Source organism: Polyodon spathula, chromosome 50 (assembly GCF_017654505.1).
Source record: "Polyodon spathula isolate WHYD16114869_AA chromosome 50, ASM1765450v1, whole genome shotgun sequence".
NCBI lineage: Eukaryota > Metazoa > Chordata > Actinopteri > Acipenseriformes > Polyodontidae > Polyodon > Polyodon spathula.
Window position 1 is genome coordinate 2,296,657 of NC_054583.1, and position 22,931 is coordinate 2,319,587.

Below are 22,931 nucleotides of genomic sequence, written 5' to 3' on the forward strand. Positions count from 1 at the left end.
TACCACAGAGGGTTAAGTTTGTAAGTACTGAGAAGAGGAAATGACAGAGCCACCTGCTCACATGCGCACACACAAACTGCCTTTTTTATGCGGGCATTTGAAGACCTTGTGCAGAGGATTAGTCAGGGATTGGGTGAGTCTTTTATTAGCGAAGACCCAGTGTCAGGGGTCTGGAGTCGCATGTTTGGAAGGGTAAGAACAGCACACTTGTCTCTTTATCACCCTCCTGTTACACCACAATCAGTCCCCTCATACCTCGGCTTTGCTTTCATTTGATTAAGAGGACATGTGTAGGGGATCAAGAGAAGACTGTAATATATTGCTTCACTTTCCAAAAGGGGACAAAGACACAGCAGTGCTAAATGTGTCTCTGTTTTCCTGTATGTACAGCTGTGGCCAAAAGTTTTGCATTCCCCTCTATATAGAATGAATTAATTTTTCTTCGTAAAGTTCAATGAAAGCTGCTGAATGATGTTACTTTAACATATTGAATTAAACACCACAGCTTTGGAGTTTTCCATATACTTACAAAAACTGAAAACATTTTTAAAATGTGACATTTCAAAATCTATCATGAAATATTGTACTATTATTTTGTAGTTTATTTGATTACATGATGTTAAATAAAAGATCTAAGGTATGTTCTTTTATATAGTGCAGTTTTTTTTGTTTTAAATGATGTCTCAATTCTTTTGGCCATAGCTGTACACGGATGTCTGGTAAACAGCTAAGCTCTGTGATATCTGCTAGAGTACAGCTTATTAGCAATTGACTCCGTGTTGTATTGTGTCTAGCCTAAGGGATATGAATGTTGTTGAAGCTGACACTCTGGGATCCTTCAAGAAGCTGCTTGATGAGATTCTGGGATCAATAAGCTACTGACAACCAAACGAGCAAGACGGGCCGAATAGCCTCCTCTTGTTTGTACACTTTCTTGTGTTCTTATGTTCTAATTAGACGATAGAGATCAGGGTTCGATTTGAGCGGTTGTAGATTTTATACTGGAGCCAAAAGAAAAACAAAAATGTGCCTGCTAATCTTGTCTAATTATTACTTGTAGTGTAGAGATACAATATATTTGAATTGAACCCTTTTAAGGACCAGCCAGAACAAAAACCACATACAGTACAGCTGAGCTCTAATACATAAGTACTGCTTATTTAAACCTCTGTTAAAATAACTTAACCCTGAGTGGGGTGCTCTTCCTAAAGCCAATCATTCACAAATCAGTAAGTGCAGTTATTCCCTGAAATGGGAATCATTGGATTTTATATTTAGCCTGCTCACTGTGGCAGTGTAGCTCAGTGCTGGGTGTCAGGCTGTCACCTGATAACCTATGAACTCCAATCTATAGATGGAGTAAAAGCATCTATAGAACTTAGCCCCCCCCCCACTCTCTTCCTGGCACACACTCAGGCTCAAACTGTAAGTGTCTCGGAGGTTTCAAGGTGACCTGATCTGACGGACAGCACTGAAGCCTTTTTCATTGCTGGTGGAACACAGGGAGGTAAGGAGTGCTGATTGCCTGTGCTCTTATTATTATTATATTGTTAATAATAATAATAATAATAATAATAATAATAATAATAATAAAATAATAAAAAAATAATAATAATAATAATAATAAAAGAAAGTTCCTTACTGATAGCACCTCAATAAATTATGACTACATATGCTTTTATTTAAAATTATATTATTATTATTATTATTATTATTATTATTATTATTATTATTATTATTATTAATAATAATGACGATGATGATGATAACAATAATAACAGGAAGCACTGCCTCAACGGTAGCTCACTGCCTGTGCTCTTATTAATATTTAGCATAGTAATAATTATTAATAATTCTGGTAAGCAGTAAGCTGTCTGTCTCATGCTGCTCACACAGAGGTAATGAGAGCTAATGGCACGCCAGGGTCATTGCAAAATGCAGATGCAGCTTTGGAATGGCAATTATCTGGCACTGAAATGATAGTTAAATGGTAATGTGTATGCAAATCATTATGGGCACCACTGTGGTTAGCCTTTGGTTTATGCTTCATCGAGCTGACATTTCCTACCCTGATGAGAAGACCTGGGAGGTTTCTTTGTAATAATGAGAGGCGCTGGAGTCTCCCTGACAGAAGTTTTCAGTCTAGGACAGGTAAGGAGTGTTTCGTCTTTGCTGTCATGTACTCAACACTGCTTGGCATTCGGTTAACATAGATTAAAATTAATGATAATACTGTACTTACATACTGCCAAGACTCTTCAATGTTCTTGCTCTGTATCAATCAGTTTGCAGATTAGAGACATGCACTTCTAAAATGGAAAATATAAATATTATTATTATTATTATTATTATTATTATTATTATTATTATTATTATTATTATTATTATTATTATTTCGCATTATTGAAATAGGGAAATATTCTTTCAAATCGTGGCATTGGATTTGAACACCACTGTCTGTCAGTATATCAAAATCAAAGAGCAACGTTAAAGAATTGAATTGACATGTTTGATATTATTCCATATACTGTTGTTGTTATTACTATGTCATTACTGTTTAAAAAGAAAGCAGTCCTGTAAATCATCTTTTAAAATAATCTTTCATATTCATTTAAATGGGCACACAATTAGTAGATCTGAGACCCAATGCCACCAGGCCTTACTACTATTGAAAATTGTTATTATATTTTTGTCTGAATTAACAATGCACACAGACAATCAATATTTGGCACTTTACTGTTCATGGCATAGAAACCTTTCAGATGTGACACAGAAAATGCAGCTGTTTAATAACCACGTAATGTCTACTGGGGTTAAATGACTTTTTGTCTAATTCAGTTTTATTGACTTGACTTGATGATTCCCTAAATCAGAAATAACATTTAAGCTTCGTAAGTTACATTCATTTAAATTCCTGACTTATACTGTTCAGCATAATAATGTGTAATGCTGTTATTTACTTAACATTAGTAGCTCTGCTACGTATTTCTATGCCTGAGAGTGCCACCAAGTGGAGGTGAGAGGTAAGGTGTTATTCACTGAAGCGGCTGAGGCTTGTGGCAGCCTAGAGCTACTCTGCAGGGTTTTCTGTATTACAGAGCAGAGTTCCAAGCCCTCAATCAGGATTCTAACGTAGAACTATAATAAAGTTTCACCTGTTTTAATTAAAGTTCTACCTACCCTATCTTCATATACTCACACCCAAAAGACTTTTTCACATTGTACTGGATGTTTACTGAAGCTTTAAACAACCTGCTGTTTCCCATATATTTTAAACAGTTACAATTTATAAAGGAAAGGAAATGAACATGCATTTTAATTGCGTGATAATAAGTTGGTCTGAGCCTGGCAGCTATACTAACTTTATTTGACCAAAAAAACATAAAATTTCTGGCTATTGGTAATTGTTTAATTGTTTAATTATGTAGTGACTACATCGGCAAATTAGCTGATCTTATCAATAGCCCTACACACAGCTGGAAATTTTTGGGGGTCTAATTTGCAGTTCCACCAGAATTAAATTTCGTAAAAGCAGACACACAACACAGGAGCGTAATTCATTTTCAAATGCATTTTATTCTACAGAATGTACAGGAAGAGGAGTGAAGGGAAGAGAAAGAGCAGAAGGGACACTAAACCACAGCAGACAAGAGTTTTTCAGAAAGGTCTGTCTGAGAGCTTCACTCTTCATCCAGCCCTTTCTGGAAGGGGAAAAGAGAGAGAGAGAGAGAGAGAGAGAGAGAGAGAGAGAGAGAGAGAGAGAGAGAGAGAGAGAGAGAGAGAGAGAGAGAAAGTTTTATTTATTGTACTGGTTTGTTATTATGAGAGTGAAAGTTGAGTTAGTGCAAGCATGTGTGCTTTTGTATACATGTGTGTTCTGACTAGGGATGGACTGGTATAAACCCTGCATGGTACATATAACCTTTAAAAAATGGTAACCATAATTTCACGGTATATAGTACACCATGCAAGTTACACAAGGAAGGGTTACTAAAAATGGAGAAACACTACAGTAAATGAAAAGAAAAACAACACGTCCATTTAATAGAATGATTTCAACTTTGGCATTTTACATTTTACTACAACAAAAAGCACAGCAATTTTAACATTTATTTAAAGACATTCATAATTTTAAAGGAACACTGTAAAATTGTACAATATATGTTATATTCCCCCAGTATGTATTATTCTGGATGGATATGGATTTAGCCTTTGCTCAAAACAATGTGATGCTGCAATTCGTTTGTTAGAAAAATTCTCACGTACAAATAAAGAAAAGTTGATGGTAAACACAATTAGAAAATGATTGGTCATATTTAAAACACAACCATTTACTAATGCAGGTTATTATTTAAGAGCAGATGATTGTTTTTTTGGCACCAGGGTAAATAAAATACTTACAGCAACAGCATTAATACTAAGACGTATGTTACTGAATTACACGACATTGCACAAGCAAGCTTCCAATGTTGTTACTAATGATTATTACACAGGTGGAGTTTGTACAAAAACATGTTTCTTCACTTACCTAAAAAAGTTTGAATACTGAAAATAACTTCTTTAAACAAAATAAGTAAGCGCTGCTTGTCTCTACTAATTCAGACATTGTTGCTGACAGTTCCCTTCAAAACTATTATCATAATAGAGTATCAGTTCAGAAAAAGATCTTCCTCGGGCACATCATCGCTCAGTTTAGAAACATGTTTGCAGTAGAAAAATGCAAAGGCAAAATGACGGTCGTGATGGTGATTGACAGTAAGGTAGAAGTGCATTTAATACTCCAGTGTGAGGCTGGAGTCTTCTACAGCACCTTGAATAAAAAGGTGCTCAAATAAAAATGGTTATTTTCCTTCACTTTGTGCATAGGAACACAAACATACCATTACCCATTGTAACCATGCAGAATGGTTCAGTGGGGGTGACTCACCTTGCTGCCAACGTCACGGGTCTTGGCGCGGAGCTTGTTGACCTGCGACTCTGCGATATCAGCCCTCTCCTCGGCCTCGTCCAGCTCATGCTGCAGCTTCCGGAACTTGCCCAGGTTAGTGTTGGCATTCTCCTCCTGACAGTCACACACAAGGGCAAAGTTAATGGTTCATCTTGGGCTGAATGGAAACTGCTTAGACATGCGGATGAGAAGAGAATGTAGAGTTACTTACAGCCTCCTCGGCGGTTCTCTTGTACGCCTTCACCTTCAGCTGCAGCTTGTCCACCAGGTCCTGGAGGCGGGCCATATTCTTACGGTCCTCCTCCGTCTGAAACAAGAAATGCAATAATCAAACCTCAGTGATTCGCAAGGAGATTCACATTCCCAGTGGCATTGAAGAACTGAATGGAGATACCTGGTAGGTCAGCTCTTTGATGCGTCTCTCATATTTCTTGACTCCCTTCACAGCATCACTGCCCTTCCGCTGCTCCCCTTCCAGCTCATTCTCCAGCTCACGCACCTGAAATCGCAATGACAGAAAGGTGTCAGGTACTGATGGCTAGATATTATATAAATCGAGGTCTGTAACTGCAAGCCACTTACGCGGGCCTCCAGCTTTTGCAGCTGCTTCTTGCCGCCCTTCATGGCGATTTGCTCTGCCTCGTCCAGACGGTGCTGCAGGTCCTTGATGGTCTGCTCCATGTTCTTCTTCATGCGCTCCAGGTGAGCGCTGGTGTCCTGCTCCTTCTTCAGCTCCTCTGCCATCATGGCAGCATCAGTGATGGCCTTCTTGGCTTTCTCCTCAGCGTTCCTGCACTCCTGCACAGCCTCCTCCACCTCTGTCTGCAGCTGGGACGTGTCGATCTCCAGCTTCTTCTTCTGGTTAATCAGGCTGGTGTTCTGCACAGAGTGAGAGAGACCCAGGTTACAGGACACTGACTGGGGAATCAGGCTACTATTCCATAGTCACCTCTGCTCCAGTGCTGTCGTACCTGTGAGTGCAGTAGCTGCACTCTCTCACTGATGTCCAGCAGCTCCTGTTCAGCCAGCTTGCGGCCTCTCTCTGTCTGCTCCAACACCGCCCTCAGCTCCTCCAGCTCAGCTTGAAGGAGGTTGTTGCGTCTCTCCACTATGGCGATGTTCTCCTTCAGGTCATCGTTGGCACGCAGGGAGTCGTCCAGCTGCAGCTGAGCGTCCTGGAACCGAAAGCAGATAAAACATTTTCAAACAAATGACAATGAGAGCTCTTTGATTTCAAAGTATTATTAAAAGTGCTTGTGTAGATAATAAACCAAAGCTGACCAACAGGTTTAAGAATTCTTATTCATTAAAGGGGCTTATGTATATGTTCAGTATATAACTTAATTAAAGATGGAGCTAATTGGAAACACTAATTGTGGGAACAGCGTTACCTTCAGGCTATCTGAGAGGAGCTTGTTGTTACCTTCAGGTGGGCATGGACACTCTTCAGCTGCTTCTGTGACTCTGCAGCCTGCCTGTTGGCCTGGCTGAGCTGGATCTCCATCTCATTGAGGTCTCCCTCCATCTTCTTCTTCAGCCTGAGGGCCTCGTTCCTGCTGCGGGTCTCTGACTCCAGGGAGGTTTGCAGGGTCTCCACCACCCTCTGGTTGTTCCTCTTGGCCTGATCCATCTCCTCGTCCTTCTCAGCCAGCTTGCGCTCAATCTCAGCCTTCACCTGGTTAAACTCCAGCTGAGCTCTCAGGATCTTCCCTTCCTCATGCTCCAGGGAGGCCTGCCAGGAGACAACAATTTCTTTAGGATACACTCTGATACAAAACTTCCTACCCTAATATCTATTAATCTGCATCTGCATTACAATCCCAGTATCTGTATCTCTCACTCACCTCAGCCTCCTCCAGAGCAGACTGTATTTCAGACTTCTCCTGCTCCAGCTGCTTTCTAGCCTTCTCCAGCTCATGGATATTCTTGCCTCCCTCACCAAGTTGCTCAGTCAGGTCAGAGATTTCCTCTGGGTACATAACAACATTCCTTCAGTATGTCCTACACTACAACTGTCTCACAAAAAGGGTACAGAATTAGAAACACAGCTGACACAAGAACTGTGTGAGTTTGGATCCCTCACCTTGCAGGTTCTTGTTCTCCCTCTTCAGGGTCTCCAGGTTGTCCAGAGATTCCTCATAAGCGTTCTTCAGCTTGAAGAGTTCAGTGCTCAGGGACCTGGCCTCCTTCTGGGAGCCCTCCAGCTCACTCTGCGACTCTTCAAACTTCTGCTTCCACTCGTTCAGGACCTGGCATGGGCACGGTGAGAACAAGTCATTACAATCACATTGTAAAATAGGTTTCAAAATACAGCGGCACCCCTAACTAAACCTAATGCATTCTCTTCATCGAAACCCCCAAATCTAACCTTGTCAAAGTTCCTCTGCTTCTTGTCCAGAGCAGCGGCTGCTGCGTTGGACCTCTCCAGATCCACCATGAGATCTTCAATCTCGTTCTGCAGCCTGTGTTTGGTCTTCTCCAGGGAGGAGCACTTAGCATTCACAGCCTCGACGGCTTCCTCCGCGTCCTGCAGCCTTTGAGCCAGCTTCTTCCTGGGAGACAGGGAAAAAGGAACAGGATTTCAGTGCTGAAGACTGTAGTGCTGACAGAGATGCTATTTAACTGTACAGCAGCCTAAGGCAGTTTCAAAAGGATTCAAAATCTCAGCTTCACACATCGTTGACCACTCTGCAAACAGACAAACCTTTTGTTCGTCTTATATTGTCAATTCAAACATAACGCAAACAAAAAGCTTATCTGTCAGAAGAAGTTATTCTTACTGTCACCTGGAGGTCTATAACGCTTGCAAAGTCTGGGTCATATTCTAGAACTAACTTAGCTATAGATTATATGTTTAGTTGCCCTTACTTGGCCTCCTCAAGCTCCTCAGTTCTTTGAATGGCGTCAGTCTCATATTTGGTTCTCCACTGAGCCACCTCCGAGTTAGCCTTGGAGAGACTGCGCTGGAGCTCAGCCTTGGCCTCCTGCTCCTCCTCATACTGCTCCCTCAGGAGGTCTGAGTCGTGGCGGGCAGACTGCACTGCATGGGCAAGCGCGTTCTTCGCCTGGGGAGACACCAAACAAACAGTTTACTGTACAGAAACCCGGCTTTCAGACATCCTGTTTCATCAGAAGACAGTATTTGATGCTGCTTTACCTTCACTTCCTCTTCCAGTTGTCTCTTGAGGTCATCAATCTGCTGAGTGTAGGACTGCTTGCCTCTGGTCAGCTGGGAGACCAGAGATTCCTTCTCTTCGAGCTGCCGAGACAGCTCGCCTAAACAGCAGCATGCAGACAAGGTGAGACAAACAAACTGCTTTACGGCTGCACTGTTACCACAGCGTGAATGCAGAGAGACAGCGAGAAAATTTTTTAGATCAAACGTGTGTCATTTTCCTAGGTAACTTGGTAAAAATGCCCTGGATGAGAAGAAAATTCACTTCCAGTCGACTTTTAAAACACTGTGTGGATGTGAATTGTCATTCAGTGACACTCATTTGTAAAGGTGAGGGATGGAGTGCTTTTCTTGTTTTGTTAATGAACACAACGATTGCACAGCGAGGGCAGCATGCTCACCGTTCTCAGTCATCAGCTTGGCTCTTTGCGTGGAGAAGTCATTGACGGATCGTTGGGCCTCCTCATACTTTGACCGATACTCGTTCATCTGGTCCTCTGTCGTGCGACACATCTTCTCCAGGTTCGACTTCACAGCAAAATAACAATGGGAGACATGTTGAGACCTAGTCTTCTATGACCACCTTTTTCCTCCTTCCTCCTTTCTGTTTATCATGAAGAACCGTTGCTAATAATAAGTCTGCCCTGGATCCCATAGCCGTTTTTCTTCTCGTACAGGTGAAGAACATAGTGTCGATTCTTTGGCCCATGTAAAACTGCGTTCCTTACCTTGGCTTTAGTGACATGCTCCATATTGGAGACCACGTCGTCCAGCTCCAGTTTGAACTCGCTCTTTTCCTTCTCTAGTTTCTGCTTGACTCTCTGCAGGTTGTCAATCTGCTCCCCGAGCTCCGCCACGCTATCAGCTTGCTTCTTGCGCAGAGTGGCGGACGTGGCTTCGTGCTGCAGCGTGGCCTCTTCAAGGTCTCGCCGCAGCTTCTGGAACTCAGCCTCCCTCTTCTTGTTCATCTCGATCTGGGCTGAGGTGGCCCCGCCCGCCTCCTCCAGCCTCTCACTAAGCTCCTCCAGCTCCCGGGACAAGTCTGCCCGCTGCTTCTCCACCTTGGCACGGGCAGCTCTCTCTGCCTCCAGCTCCTCCTCTAACTCCTCAATGCGGGCCTGGGGGAGCGGCACATGAGCACACAGGTTATAACTGATACAGTATAAAGAGACTAAGAGGCTTCTTGATAGGCACAAGTGGAAGAGCACACAGTTTATTATCGATACAGAAATACAAAGAGGTCCTTTGATCCTGATGGGCGGAATACAAAATGCAGGTAATATAAGATCTTTATATAATAATACAAGGGTAGTCAAAGGTAGGCTTTAAATTACCTGAAGCTCCTTCAGTTTCTTCTGGTACTGGGCTGACAGTGCCTGCTCATCCTCAATTTTACTGGTGAGCTGGCTAATCTCAAAGTCTTTCCTGGGGGAAAAGGTTAACAATTAAACAGTTAAAAGGTTATATCACATTTCTACAATGCAGTCCTTTATCTTTGTACAACACATCATATCTAAAGCTTTGACTTACTTCTTCAGCCGCTCCTCCAGTTGCTGCTTATCATTCTCCAGGTCCATTAGGCTCTCCTGGGTCAACTTCAAGTCTCCTTCCAGCTTTCTCTTGGCTCTTTCAAGGTCCATCCGCACCTTCTTTTCTTGCTCCAATGAGCCTTCAAGCTGGTAGGGGTAAAGACATTGTTGAAAAAATGTTGTTCAGTCCCCCATTCTTCTAAGATAGGTCCACAACTGTCTAATCATGAAGCAGACCACCTCTTGAATAGAGCTATCCCTGGAAGCCCTGTCCTGCTATCTAAGTGTCTGTACGGGTTCAATTGTGCAACCATCATTGAGGACGATGTCTGGTCTCTCTAGTCTTGCAAGTGTGTGGCAATCCACAAGGAGACTGGTTAGCAGAGTTACATCTTTTCTAGCACGACTGCTGCTCAACCATCTCCAGGGTTATCGCATGACTAAAGTATGAACCACCCTTCATGATTAACTCCCAGATACAGGGCACCAGCTGGTCTGTGATACTCTGAGTGACTCACATCGTCGACCTGCTGCTCCAGCTTGGCTTTGGCCTTGGTCAGGGTGTTCACTTTGTCCTCCTCACTCTGCAGGTCATCCAGGGTTTGCTGGTGAGCCTCCTGCAGAGCCTTCTTCTCCTTGGTCAGCTTGGCGATGATTTCATCCAGAGCCGCCATTTCCTCAGTGAGGTTCTTCACCTGTTAATCACAGAGCAGAGACTCAGCACCCAGAGCCCTCACAAACAGGATCTTCACAGACAGACAGACACTGACCTTGTTCTCAGTGGCATGCTTCTCCTTCTCCACTTTGGCCAGGGTGAGCTCCAGGTCATCAATATCCTTCTTCAGCTCAGAGCACTCGTCCTCCAGCTTCCTCTTCTTGGCCGTCAGCTCACCATTCATCTCCTCCTCATCCTCCAGCCTCTCCGTCAGCTCTTTGGTTTTCGCCTCCAGCTGGATCTTGTTCTTGATCAGCTGGTCGCACCTCTCCTCTGAATCACAAAGATTGTCTTGTTCCTGTAGAGCAGATAACATAGTAGTTTGAGTAACATCAAAAATGAAAACAGCCTTACAAAACTAGGCTCTGACTTGACAGACTGTTCTGTGATCCATCTCTGGAAGTTATCCATAAGGAAGAAAGAGATCAGAAATGTTTCACTCACCGACTGGACTTGCAGCTGCAGGTCGTTCTTCTCTTGGAGAAGAGAGACCATCTTCTCTTCCAGCTCCTTTCTGCGGGCCTCAGACTTTGCGAAAGCCTCCTTGAGTTTCATGAACTCATCCTTCATGTTGGCCATCTCTTTCTCATTCTCTGCGCTCTTCAGCAGGGGCTTGATCTTGAAGAAGAGCTTCATCCAGGGCCAGTTCTTCACACCCATAAAGGCACGGATGTTCCACTGGATCACCAGCAGTGCATCTCTGGGGAAACAAAAGTAGTTTTTAAGATTTCCTAACCTTTGTTTGCTTTGATAAAGTTTTTCATCTGTTTATTACTCCTTGTGCAGGAGAACTCTACATTTCCAATTTTATTCATTTTGTAAGTCTATTCAGGGCAGACTCCTATTGACCAAACTTCTCTGTGTTTCACCCATGCTTTCTTTTCTGGATAGACGTTCAGAGGGACGTTTACCCATTGCAACACGGAAGGGAGCTTTAAAGACAGCTATCCTTACCTGCGCTCAACAATCTTATGGTACTCAATTCTTGAGAGAAGACCGCGAGACTGGGATTGGATCCCGGTGATAATGAGAGACAAGCGATCATCTCTCATCTCTTCCAGCTGACCCAGGAGACCAGCCTTGAAGAACACCTGGCACCAAAACAAAAGGGAGCTCCTAAATTCAAGCTCTTTTTTTTCTCCATGTATTATCCACAGAAAGTATTCAGTATAAGGGTTATTTTGTAGTTTTAATTCTACCTTTGTGTGTCCAAATCTGTACTGGGTGTGATCGATGTCCAGGGATCCCAGCAGTTTCTCTGCTCCTTTCTTGCTGTCTATGAACTGGCCCTCTGGGATGGCAGAAGGGTTCAGGATACGGTATCTATGAAGGGACACATGGACTCAGCTGGGTTTCTACAAAGCGCTTCATGGGGAATTGTAATAAGGGCACTGCTTGAGAGATGTACCTCTGTTTGAAGTCTCCATACAGGATCCTGTTGGGGAAGCCCTTCCTGCAGATTCTGATGCCTTCCAGCACACCGTTACAGCGGAGCTGATGCATCACCAAAGGGTTTTCCATCGCACCAGGAGTCTTGCTTTCGTTGGGGATCAGGCAACGCACAAAGTGAGGATGTGTTGACCTCAGGTTGGTCATTAGCTTGTTCAGGTTTTCCTGTGAAAGGAAAAGGACGGGTCATTTAAGAACACAACAATGTGACCGAGACACTTCCCTTTTTCAAACACTCACCCTGTGGAGAGCAGACACAGTTTGGAAGGAAGAACCCTTTTTCTTCCCGCCCTTGCCTTTAGTTTCCTGGGCTAAAATAGAAAAGAAACACAAGTAAATCTCCCATTGGAAGTGAAAATGTCACAGATGTCATCACAGTGCTACCCCTAGTGGCTGTAAAAAAATTAATATGATATTACATCCACTGGGGACAAAATAATGAATAAAGTGATTCTAAACAAGAATATGAATCCATGAGTTAAAATAACAGTGATATTTCCTATCCATACCATGTTCAACTGTCTATATTTGTTATTGTTCAAAACACTGTAATGCTACATGATTTTGTTACCAGACTCAGCTCCAGCATAGTTGGCAAAGAGGGTGGCGAGAAGCTTGAGGGCAGACTTCTGGTAGAGCCCGACCACAGTCTCATTCAGAGGGTCCTTGTTCTTCACCAGCCAGTTTGTGATGTTGTAATCTACAATACCAGCATAGTGGCCCAAGGCAAAGTGAGCCTCTGGCTTTCCTTTGATGATCCTGGGCTTCTGGAAGTTGTTGGATTTGCCCAGATGGTTGTCGTACAGCTTGGCTTTGAAGGTTGTGTCACTGGCCTTGGGGAACATGCACTCCTCTTCAAGGATGGACATGATGCCCATGGGCTGATTTGGAAGAAAACATGATGAGTAAGCAACTAATACATACATACATACATACATATTGTACATACATGTATATTAGGGAAGTAATAACGTAAACGTTTACATGCAATTGGTGGTCTTGTGTACAAAAAGAAGTAAAACTTTTTTTAAACTCTGAGCGTTCAAAAAATGAGCTATAAGCACTATTTACACTATGCTGTAATAATAAGCAATTACTTATTTAGTTTAGCAAAGTTAAATAAATAATGCTGTTATCATACTTCCTATTATTACACCTTTTTTGCAATTTAATTTTCTTTAAATTGCCTTTTCTTTCATATGAAGAAACCCTGAAACACTTGTGTAAGATGCAGTAAGCTGCAGTGCATAAAAGTGCATACACTGTAAATTATAGCAATTAAGCCAGGGAGCTGTGTTCAACTTTTAAACTATAGCAGAACAACACGAGTAAACACATATTTTACAAAACCATATTTACATGTCTAATACATTTAGCACATGCACATAATCTTAATCAAATGCAGCACTCCCTACCTTCTCAATGAGGTCGATGCAGGCTTGCAAGTCCATGCCAAAGTCAATGAACTCCCAGTCAATGCCCTCCTTCTTATATTCCTCCTGCTCCAGCACAAACATGTGGTGGTTGAAGAACTGCTGCAGCTTCTCGTTGGTGAAGTTGATGCACAGCTGCTCAAAGCTGTTGAACTGCAACAACAGACAAGAAAACCTTTAGGTGCCCTTCTTATTATTTACCCTAACACTTTGTTCTTATTTCCAGAACAACCCTCAGGATGTATGAAAAGTTCAAAACACAAAGACACTCACATCAAAGATCTCAAAGCCAGCAATGTCCAGCACACCAATGAAGTACTGGCGGGCCTGCTTGGTGTCCAGGGATTGGTTGATTCGCACGACCATCCAGTTGAACATTTTCTCGTAGACTGACTTGGCCAGTGCACCGATGGAGTATGAAACCTGTGAGGAAAGAGACAAGGAGGTGAGTGATTATTTCCATGTCCTAGTCCAAAACCCATTTCTCATGACTCTCTCTGAGACTCACCTGTTGTACATTTTGTCCCTTGGTGACCCACTCGTTCCCTACTTTGACTCTGGGGTGACACAGTGCCTTGATGATATCAGCAGAGTTCAGCCCCATCAGGTAGGCGGCCTTGTCAGCATCTAGGAATTAAAGACATACCCAACAATCAGAACCACTGCTGCTGCTGTGGGTAAATGTGATGCTCTATACTAATATAAGATACTAATCGACTGGAGTTTAACTGACATTTACTAGAAGACAATGACTGCAGCCATGTTCTCTCTCCACTGGGGGCTGAGCTGCACTCCCCCTTCTCACTTTCACACGGTCAGACCCACCTTCAGTGCCGTCAGCCTCTGCCTGCTCCTCCCTCTGCTTCGTTTTGTACTTCATGTTGCCATAGTGCATGATGGCTCCTGTCAGCTTGTACACTCCATTTTTCTCCTCCTGAGTGAAGCCAAGCACATCAAAGGCACTCTGCAGGATAGAGAAAAACAGAAAATGGGAATCTGCTTCACTGCCTGAGGTCTGCTTACTCCATTTAATAAAAAGGCTGAGAGCTATACAGCTCTCCAGGTATGAAGGCTTGCAGCTTCTCCCTGGGGGTCTATGAGTGGGACTCCTTGCACCCTGCTGGCTCAAAGGGTTTGTAAAGACAGACCCCTGTAATATTAGAGAGAGTCCTAACTCACATCTGTGGCTATCAGCTCATCAGAATCATCGATGGAGGCAACAGTGACTTCACCCTGAGAGATGAAGGCGTAGTCGTAGGGATTGTTGGTGATCAGGAGCATTTCTGAGAAAGAGGGAAAATACAATGTCAGCATGCCTCCTGTCTGCTTATATAATCCTACAATCACACTCCTGAGGACAGGAATACTGACCTAGCAGCTCTGGCTTCTTGTTGGACAGGATCTGGTAGAAGATGTGATAGTCTCTCTCAGCCTTGAGCTGAAAGGTCACACGAGACTTCTCCAGGAGGTCTGGAACAGAACAAACAGATGTCAGATTAAACTTCAATACCAAAGGTAATGCTACAAATTAAAAACACTCTTATTTAAATACTTACAGGTCTCAATGTCAGCAGAAGCTAGCTTGCCACTGGCTGCAAAGTGAATTCGGATGAATTTACCCTGAGGAGCAGAAAGAGAACAATGTTCAGTCTTGCACTCTTCCCCTGATTTAATCTCACTTTATTAAATATTACTGACCAATTACAGCAAAGAGGAAAATAATAGCAAACTGGACCAGTGGTGTGTACTAATGATTGGTATACTCACAAAACGGGACGAGTTGTCATTCCTCAAGGTCTTGGCGTTGCCAAAAGCCTCCAAGGCTGGGTTTGCCTGGATGATCTGATCCTCCAGACTCCCCTGTGATCGAATACAAATAGACTATCAGTAACGGCCACGAAGTTCAATCCCATAGACCCCTTTTCTTGTACGGACACCCCCTAAACACACACTCTGACAGACATACCTTGCTAGAGGCAGCTGCATCTTTTTTGCCACCAGCTGCAGCAATGCTGGCAAAATACTGGATGACTCTCTTGGTGTTCACAGTCTTCCCAGCACCAGATTCTCCGCTGTGGGCACAGGAACAAGCAGGGTGAGTGTTTCACATTCCTTACTCCTTTACCATCTCTTCAGCACCTCAATGACACCATAACACCCTTTCTTTCATCTCCCCTCAACACAGTTCAGTGCTAACTGATTATTTCGAGATTTCAAATCCACACACAATGAAAGTTTAACATAATCTTAAAGACTGACTTACGTGATCAGGATGGACTGGTTGTCTCTGTCTGAAAGAGAGACATTTAAATAATAAATACGACTATTATAGAAGGTAATATTTTAATTATACAGCATTTATTTTGTGCTTACCTGTCAGCATGTTTTGATAGGCGCTGTCAGAGATGGAGAAGATGTGAGGGGGAGCCTCAGTCCTCTTCTTGCCTCGATATGCATTGACCACCTCTGCATTGTACACAGGCAGCCACTTGTAGGGGTTCACTGTCACACAGAACAGCCCAGAGTAGGTCTGAAAGGGAGAAGCAACACTGAGTATCTGTCAGTCTATCAGAGGGTTTAGGGTTTGAGGTCACTCTGTACTCACGTAGATCATCCAGGCTGCGTAACGCTCTTTGAGGTTAAACAGCACGGCGGGCTCGTGCAGGAAGGTGAACATGGCCATGTCTTCAATTTTATCATACTTGGGAGGGTTCTGAGGGTGGACATCGCACTCCTTCACTGTGACAGTCTGGAAAATAACACAGACAAGCCCTCAGGTTAGGTGTGCAGAACAACATTGAAAAACTTTAATATTAGCACAATGACATGCACAGCCACAAAGGGGCACACAAGCAAATTCAACTCTTATTATAACTAGGGTTCCCAGTTTGGGGATTTTAACTGAATAAAAATAGGCTAGAACAATTGTATTCAAAATAACTTTTCTCTACCAACCTTAACGTGTGAAGGGCAAGCCAAGGACAAGCAGTTTCTTAAAAATCTTCAGATGATGGTGCTGTATGGTTCTTACCTTGCCTTCGTAAGTGTCGGCAGTGACTTTGCCACCGTCGCGGCTAACGACCCTGGCCTTCACGTACTCCGTCGCGGCATCGGGGACGAAGCACTCCTTCTTCATGTCGAAGGGCTTGGTCTGCGCCTCCAGACGCTCCTTATCGGACTTCCGCAGGAAGGGGGCTGCGGCCCCAAACTCAGCCATCTGTGCGTCACCCATTTTCAGATCTGCACAACAACAGGAGGTGGAGAAGTTAGTCACATCTTAGCTTAGACTTTTTTGATGTCATCTCTGAGGTCTCTCTTACAAGATATCGACACAAAGAGCTGCACAGTTATTCTTTCAAATAGCACTAATTCAGAGCTGTCCAACTTTTTTGATTAGGACAGTCATACTGTTGATCAGGGAGTTCTTAAAATATATCAAGTTTACTACACTGTGTTTGCTTTTGTTTCTTTAAAGCTAAAGAAGGGCTTTTATCCAAAACGTCCTGAAATAAATGTTTTTTTAATCATTTAAACCTTTTGTGTATATCCAAGAAAAAATGTACCCTATGTATACAGTGAACTCACTCAGCTTCATAAAATAAAATGAAAGCTGCTGAATAATGTTCCCTTGTTAACATATTGAATTGCACCCCCTCTATATAGAATGAACTCACTCAGCTTCATAGAGTCCAGTGAAAGCTGCTGAATAATGTTCCCTTGTTAACCTATTGAATTCCACCCCCTCTATATAGAATGAACTCACTCAGCTTCTGACAAAAAATTAACAAAAAATGAAAAAATTTGATATTTCGAAATCTAACATGAAATACTGTACTACTACTATGGCTTCTGGTAGACTTTTGCGATATAATTTTGTAGTTTCTTTGATTACATGATGTTAAATAAAATCAAAATTATGTTCATAGTTTTTTTTTTGCTTTGTTTTCAAATATGTCTCAATCCTAAAACTCCAGGTGATGCAAAACAATTTGGCCACAGCTGTATATAAAGGGATGCTTCTAAATCAAAAGAGCCCTATTGTGGACAGTGAGACATATATGGCTCAAGAGCCTTTTGTTGGACAGCCCTGTGTTAATTAATGTTACATTGATGAGAAGCCATTAAAAGACCTTTTAATAGTGTCTTTAAATCCAAATGCAGAATCATCACTAATCTTCGCAAGGCACAAAAGGTCAGCAAGATATAGCAACACTGCTAAATGAGAAAAAAACACCCAACAAACACTGAAAACTAAAAAAATAATTGTAACTTCTGATAACATCATTTGAGAATATTTACACGTTTATAAACAAACTTTTCCATTTTGATAAATGTATTGATACATATCTGCATTGCATTTTTTTTTTTTTACTGTTACAGTTAAAAGGCTGTATTTTCTCACAGTTCCAACAGGTTAGCAAAAAACTGGTTATAGAACGATAGTCTGAAAGTTAGTGTTTAAACATCTCCTATAAGAATCTTACCTGATTTAGTTCAAAAGTAGCAAGAAGTATGATAGAAAGGCTCTTCGCTCTGTAGGTGGACAACAGACAGGCATACAGTGAGACAAGGACATTTGGTGGTCTTGTTCTCTCAGGAACTCACACAGTAGTTCTGCCTTTATGATTTTCCACCAGCAGGTGGCAGTGAAGGGAGAGGTTTGAGGATGGTTGTAGATCACCTGTTACAATCACTGATACCTGATTATTAAGAGATCATTGTGTGTGAAAAGCTATTGGAAAAGTTTAAAGAGATGTCCTAAATACTTTTTTTTTCACTGAAAGTTTAGAAGAAAATTCTTCTTGAGCTTTCCAGCAAAGATGCTGAAAAAAGTAGTCAGTCTAATTATGAATCAACAGGAAAGAAAAGACGGTTCAAACAACTCAGTAGAAACAGTGCATGCTTAATAATATAACAACAGCTCCCTTCTATCCCTCAGATGCGATCAGTGCTTACCTTGAGATGTTTTGGTAGCTTTCTTCTTCCAGACCCTGCTGCTCCCCTTTATAAAGAAAACAACTCTCCCAAATTTGGAGGTGACTTCCCTGGAGGCAAGAATCTAATTGTGTCTCTGTGTCTGGCAACGGTGGATGGAGGGGTGGTATATGCCTATGTAAGTAATTTCTACGCGTGAGTGATAGAGATCAGTATTTCCTTTTTTTTTTTTAATCGCTAAACTTATTTTATTGTCCTTATTAGGAATTCCCTGCAGTGAAGTTGGCTTCAGACAGACACAAACATGGGGCACTTAGGGGCACAGATAGACACACCGAGCTTAACAGGGCTGCACAGATAAAGAGACAGATATACACACACTCACAATACCATAGCGACACAGATAAAGCTATATACACACAAGGACACAGATAGAGGCAAAACAATGATAAGATAATATGAAAATGATCTGGATTATTTTAGGGCATAACAACAAATAGCATGTTTCTAAAAGGTAGTAAATTCAAAATACATCACACTAACTTTAAGGACTACAGATACAGATTTTTTTCAAAACCAACGCATCAAATTAGATGTCTGAAGTCATATTTTCATCTGTGCAATGCATGACACACACACACACACAAACACACACACAAGAACACAGACAAACAGGTAGATGCAGACAGGACCCTGTTAGGGGCTATTAAAGTCTACTAAAACTGCTTTTAGACATTAGATTAGTGAGTATAGGGGTTTCAACTAAGGAATTTCACAGGTGATAGACCTTAGACCCACTCCAAGAAAGAGCATTGATGCAATATACCACTGCAACCCATCGCCCCCACCCGTCCCTCATTGCAGCTGTCTTCTATTGTGAACCAAACGCGTGGCCAAGGTCAATGTGAGCCCTCTTTCCATCTGCAGCTAGTGAAAGTCTTGTCCCCAGGGTGCATCTCTCTCACATTGCATTGTTTCTTTCCCTTTATCCTTGAGTACAAAGATAACCCTGTCAAATTCCTGCCCTGCGCCACTCTCTGATTGAGGAGAACAGCTTGTGCTCTACATTGAGGGCAAGACTTTAGTCATAATGTTTGTATAGGATCAACTTCAGCAGATGACCTCCCTTGACAAGGTCTTGTTATACACAGATCAATCCTGAGATACACATACAAAGATAGATAGAGTCAAAATATTTATTTTGAAGTTCAACACGTTTTTCTAGAAAATTGTAATTTAATTTAAATTTTAATTAGATTTTGGTGGCTAGTTGGGATCTTATAACTCTTCTGCTACGTACACACTGAATATATGAGGAGTTATTTTGTTCTGATTGTGAAATTTTGAAACATGTTGAATTATACATTACATGCTGTAATTGCAAAAAAAACATCTGTCAACATGGCCCAACAATTTAAAAATCAAAATGGTTTATTGCCCCATAAAAAAGGGAAGCATTGAACAAAGATCGATTCACTGGGAACGATATTACAAAAACAAACTGAAATGTACTATGACATCTTTGCATAAACTGGAGTTATTTAAATGCTCCAGATCCAATGTCGACACAGCGGTAATCTCTTTGACAGCATTTTTTAACAGATTTGTCACCAGATGAATTTGTTAAACAAATCAAAATAACCAGGCAAGTTATGTGGAGACTTAATTTGTAAAATGCAATCCTAGTCCACTACCTGCAATACAAGTGATAGCTTTCACTGCTCAATACTGTATGAACTTAACAGTGGAAATAAAAATCTATCAGTGAAACCCCTGTTTCCCTATATCATGGGACAGTGTGATGACAATACGCTCTCCAACATTGCACAGCCTCTCAAAGCAAACTAATACACTCCCCCCAGCTGTTCAGACATCTCTTGCTACCAGGAATTTCAAACCAATGAAAGTCAACAGAGCTATAGTTGCCTGAAGGATTGTGACATTTGCTCTGTAAGGAAGGGTTGATTTAAGCCAGTTCATTTATCATATACTGTAACCCTACTCCCCTGTTGTCTTTTACCGCTTGTCTATTAATAAAGTGTATCTGTGCTGTTTATGACTGAAAGGACAAATGAGAGTCACCTCAATGCACACTTTAAAGCCTTCACTGTGATATGTTCAGGAATGCTCGAACTCTCAAGTGAATCTGTCATACCTGCAGACGGATTCCATATATGTGTGTGGCATATAAAAAAACAAACATTTTGGAGCAAGAATGCTTCCTAAAACTTCCAAATGAATTCATAATTAAATATGTATTCATACTTAACTATATATTAGTTTCAATAATGTATTTGTATTATAGGAATATTAGGAACACCAGCCCATTTTCAACTGTGATATTTTGATGTGGTAATTGATACCAGCTGCGTGTGTCGAGTTATCATCAAATGTGTTAACTCTCCCTCTGCAGTGAAACAAGTGCAGTGCTCCCTAATTAGAAAATACCACCATTCAGCCTCTCCCTTATTGTGCAATCTCACACGCAGAGCTCAACGCAGTAAGACTCTGAAGTTGAAGTTGACCTGTACTGTGGGACAGCACAAGCCTGTGCCATTGCTGTTTGAAGATAGGGAGGTAAGGAGTGCTTATTGCATGTCCTCTGATTAACAATAATGATGACCATAACAATAATAATGATAATAATATTAATAATAATAATAAATCAAGGTGCAAGCTATAATGAAGAAACAGGGACAAACTGGTAAGCAGTAGTCACTATCAACTTCTTAATATACAAAAATAAAACTAATATTACAACTGCCAAAAGTGGCCACCAGTAACTCTAGTTTTCTTCTATCTGTTGAAAGGTCCTTGGAAAGAGGCAAAGAGTTCTTTCTGGCTGTGGTTCCCCTGTCTTATCTCCATGGTCCCTGGCTAATACAGGCACGTTTATGCCATGCATTCGGAGGTGCCAGACACAACGTGGGTCCCATAATAATATCCAGTTAAGTGTGACTGTGAATTGCACGGTCCAAAGAGACACAGTGAAAGAAAAATGATGTTATACTGATGCAAAAGATAGGATGAAAATAAACAGAAGAACTCATACAGGTAAATCTCTAAAATTAAGTAAATTATACTTATTTTCTATGTAAATAAAAAAAAACGATGTATTTCTGATTGCATAGTTTATACATGTCAATGCGGTATCATGATCTATTTTGTGTTAACTGTGTACTAAGTAGGCTACAGTAAACAAAACACAAAAAAAGTGCTGAAATCATTTAGTTTCAATTTAAAATAACCTTGTATTATTTTCACATTGTACAGTAGCCTAATGTGTATAATGGAGCAGCACTGATTTTGTGTTACTTGGAAGCCTGTACACTAAAGTAAAAAGAAAGTGTGCTAGGTATTAATTCGATTTTACTGCTATACTGTATACTGTATAGACCTACTGTGCAGATTTATATTTTAACATAATGCTTACAGAGAACACAGTGATGTTATTTCAGCGCAATGATTTATACATTTGAAATAAACTGTACTATAAATGTATGTGTGTGCATTTTTTTTTTAAACTGACATGTCTGGTTTAGTGAGGGAATACTGCATTTTGGGTTAAATTTTGTATGCTCATTTTACTGTTTTTTTAAAGTAAGATACAGACACTATTCAATTAGTAATCTACAAAGTTAATTACTGAAACAGATCTGACTGAAACTAAATATTTTTTTATCAGTTATAAGAGAAGAAAATCACTCTTGAGTAAATACAGTTTTTAGGGATTTGTGTTCCTCTATTTATCTGAAAAACACATGTGGTTTGTGTTATACATATACTTGTGTAATCTCTTTACATACACAGACTGATGTATACTAACCCAAAAGCTGCCTGTCAAGTCACACACTAGGCTACTGATGCATTTAAAGTGTGAAGTCGTCCCAAATTAGAATCTGCCCCCCCCTCCTAACTCCTCAACACCCCCGCTCCACACACCAGCAATACACTAAGATTAAGAGTCTCTGAAAGACTGCGCTGAAACTTTTGGAAGACAGGGAGATAAGCGTGCCTACTGCCTGTGATCTTATTAACACTCAGAAGGTAATAATAATAATAATAATAATAATAATAATAATAATATAATAATAATAATACAGTAGAAGATGCATAACTGTATAACTGATAAATGAACACTCTTCTTAATTGACTCAAGTAAGCACATTTCTTATTGTACATTTCAAGAGGCTTTGCTATACTGCACATACAGCCCACTCGATTGCACATCATTATTAGATGTTAAGTCTGTTAAGTAGCATATCTGTGTGACCTTCATACACAGCACATCCTGTTCTATTCTGTTCATCTGTCAGGGGCAGCAACATTTGTGTAGACTTGAGTGGAACTTCTACATATTTTACATATCGATGCTTACTGCAGAGAAAGTTAAAATTGAATTTTCAGTGTTACTTTTGACCGTTTCATGATTGCAATTACTAAAATATTGTGAGGTTTGTTTCTGTTTAAAAAATAAGAAGCATTCAGAATGTTTGCAAACATCATAAAAAGTAAGGAGAGTACAGGAAACAAAACAAAAAACAAAAAAAACAGCTATAACTATTTTTTGTTTGTTTGTTTTTTTATGATTAGATCATTTCTGCAGAGAAACTGTGTCCACAGCCTTTAAGCAAGGGCATCTACAGTGACTGCTGAGGAGGATAACAATTTGTATGTGTTTCTAGGTTATATTTCATACTGGGTTGCTTTAGGCTTGGTATCCCATATAGGAGAATGAACACTTACT

The 22,931-nt window shown here is 41.1% G+C and overlaps 1 protein-coding gene and 1 long non-coding RNA gene across 2 annotated transcripts; one reads left to right on the forward strand and one right to left on the reverse strand.

Annotated features, from left to right (window-relative positions):
- Nucleotides 1–3,556: 3,556 nt before the first annotated feature.
- LOC121306743 (myosin-7-like) lies at nt 3,557–17,782 on the reverse strand. Its single transcript, XM_041238648.1, has 38 exons — nt 17,734–17,782; nt 16,281–16,489; nt 15,855–15,998; nt 15,623–15,779; nt 15,513–15,540; nt 15,216–15,321; nt 15,017–15,109; nt 14,806–14,869; nt 14,621–14,719; nt 14,429–14,532; nt 14,075–14,213; nt 13,758–13,876; nt 13,523–13,672; nt 13,232–13,402; nt 12,388–12,697; nt 12,057–12,127; nt 11,776–11,981; nt 11,567–11,690; nt 11,322–11,458; nt 10,812–11,067; nt 10,423–10,665; nt 10,171–10,347; nt 9,654–9,799; nt 9,458–9,548; nt 8,852–9,241; nt 8,525–8,651; nt 8,106–8,224; nt 7,817–8,013; nt 7,317–7,500; nt 7,032–7,197; nt 6,793–6,917; nt 6,372–6,680; nt 5,920–6,123; nt 5,531–5,827; nt 5,343–5,447; nt 5,160–5,255; nt 4,928–5,062; nt 3,557–3,701 (listed from the first exon to the last, which is right to left on the reverse strand). Exons 2-38 carry the CDS (start codon nt 16,479–16,481, stop codon nt 3,681–3,683), a joined length of 5,811 nt encoding a protein of 1,936 aa, XP_041094582.1. The 5' UTR covers nt 16,482–16,489; nt 17,734–17,782; the 3' UTR covers nt 3,557–3,680.
- Nucleotides 17,783–18,211: 429 nt separating this feature from the next.
- Nucleotides 18,212–21,919, forward strand: LOC121306745. The gene is made up of 3 exons (XR_005948242.1): nt 18,212–18,362; nt 20,674–20,761; nt 20,995–21,919. It is a non-coding gene; the product is annotated as an uncharacterized LOC121306745 (long non-coding RNA).
- Nucleotides 21,920–22,931: the final 1,012 nt, after the last annotated feature.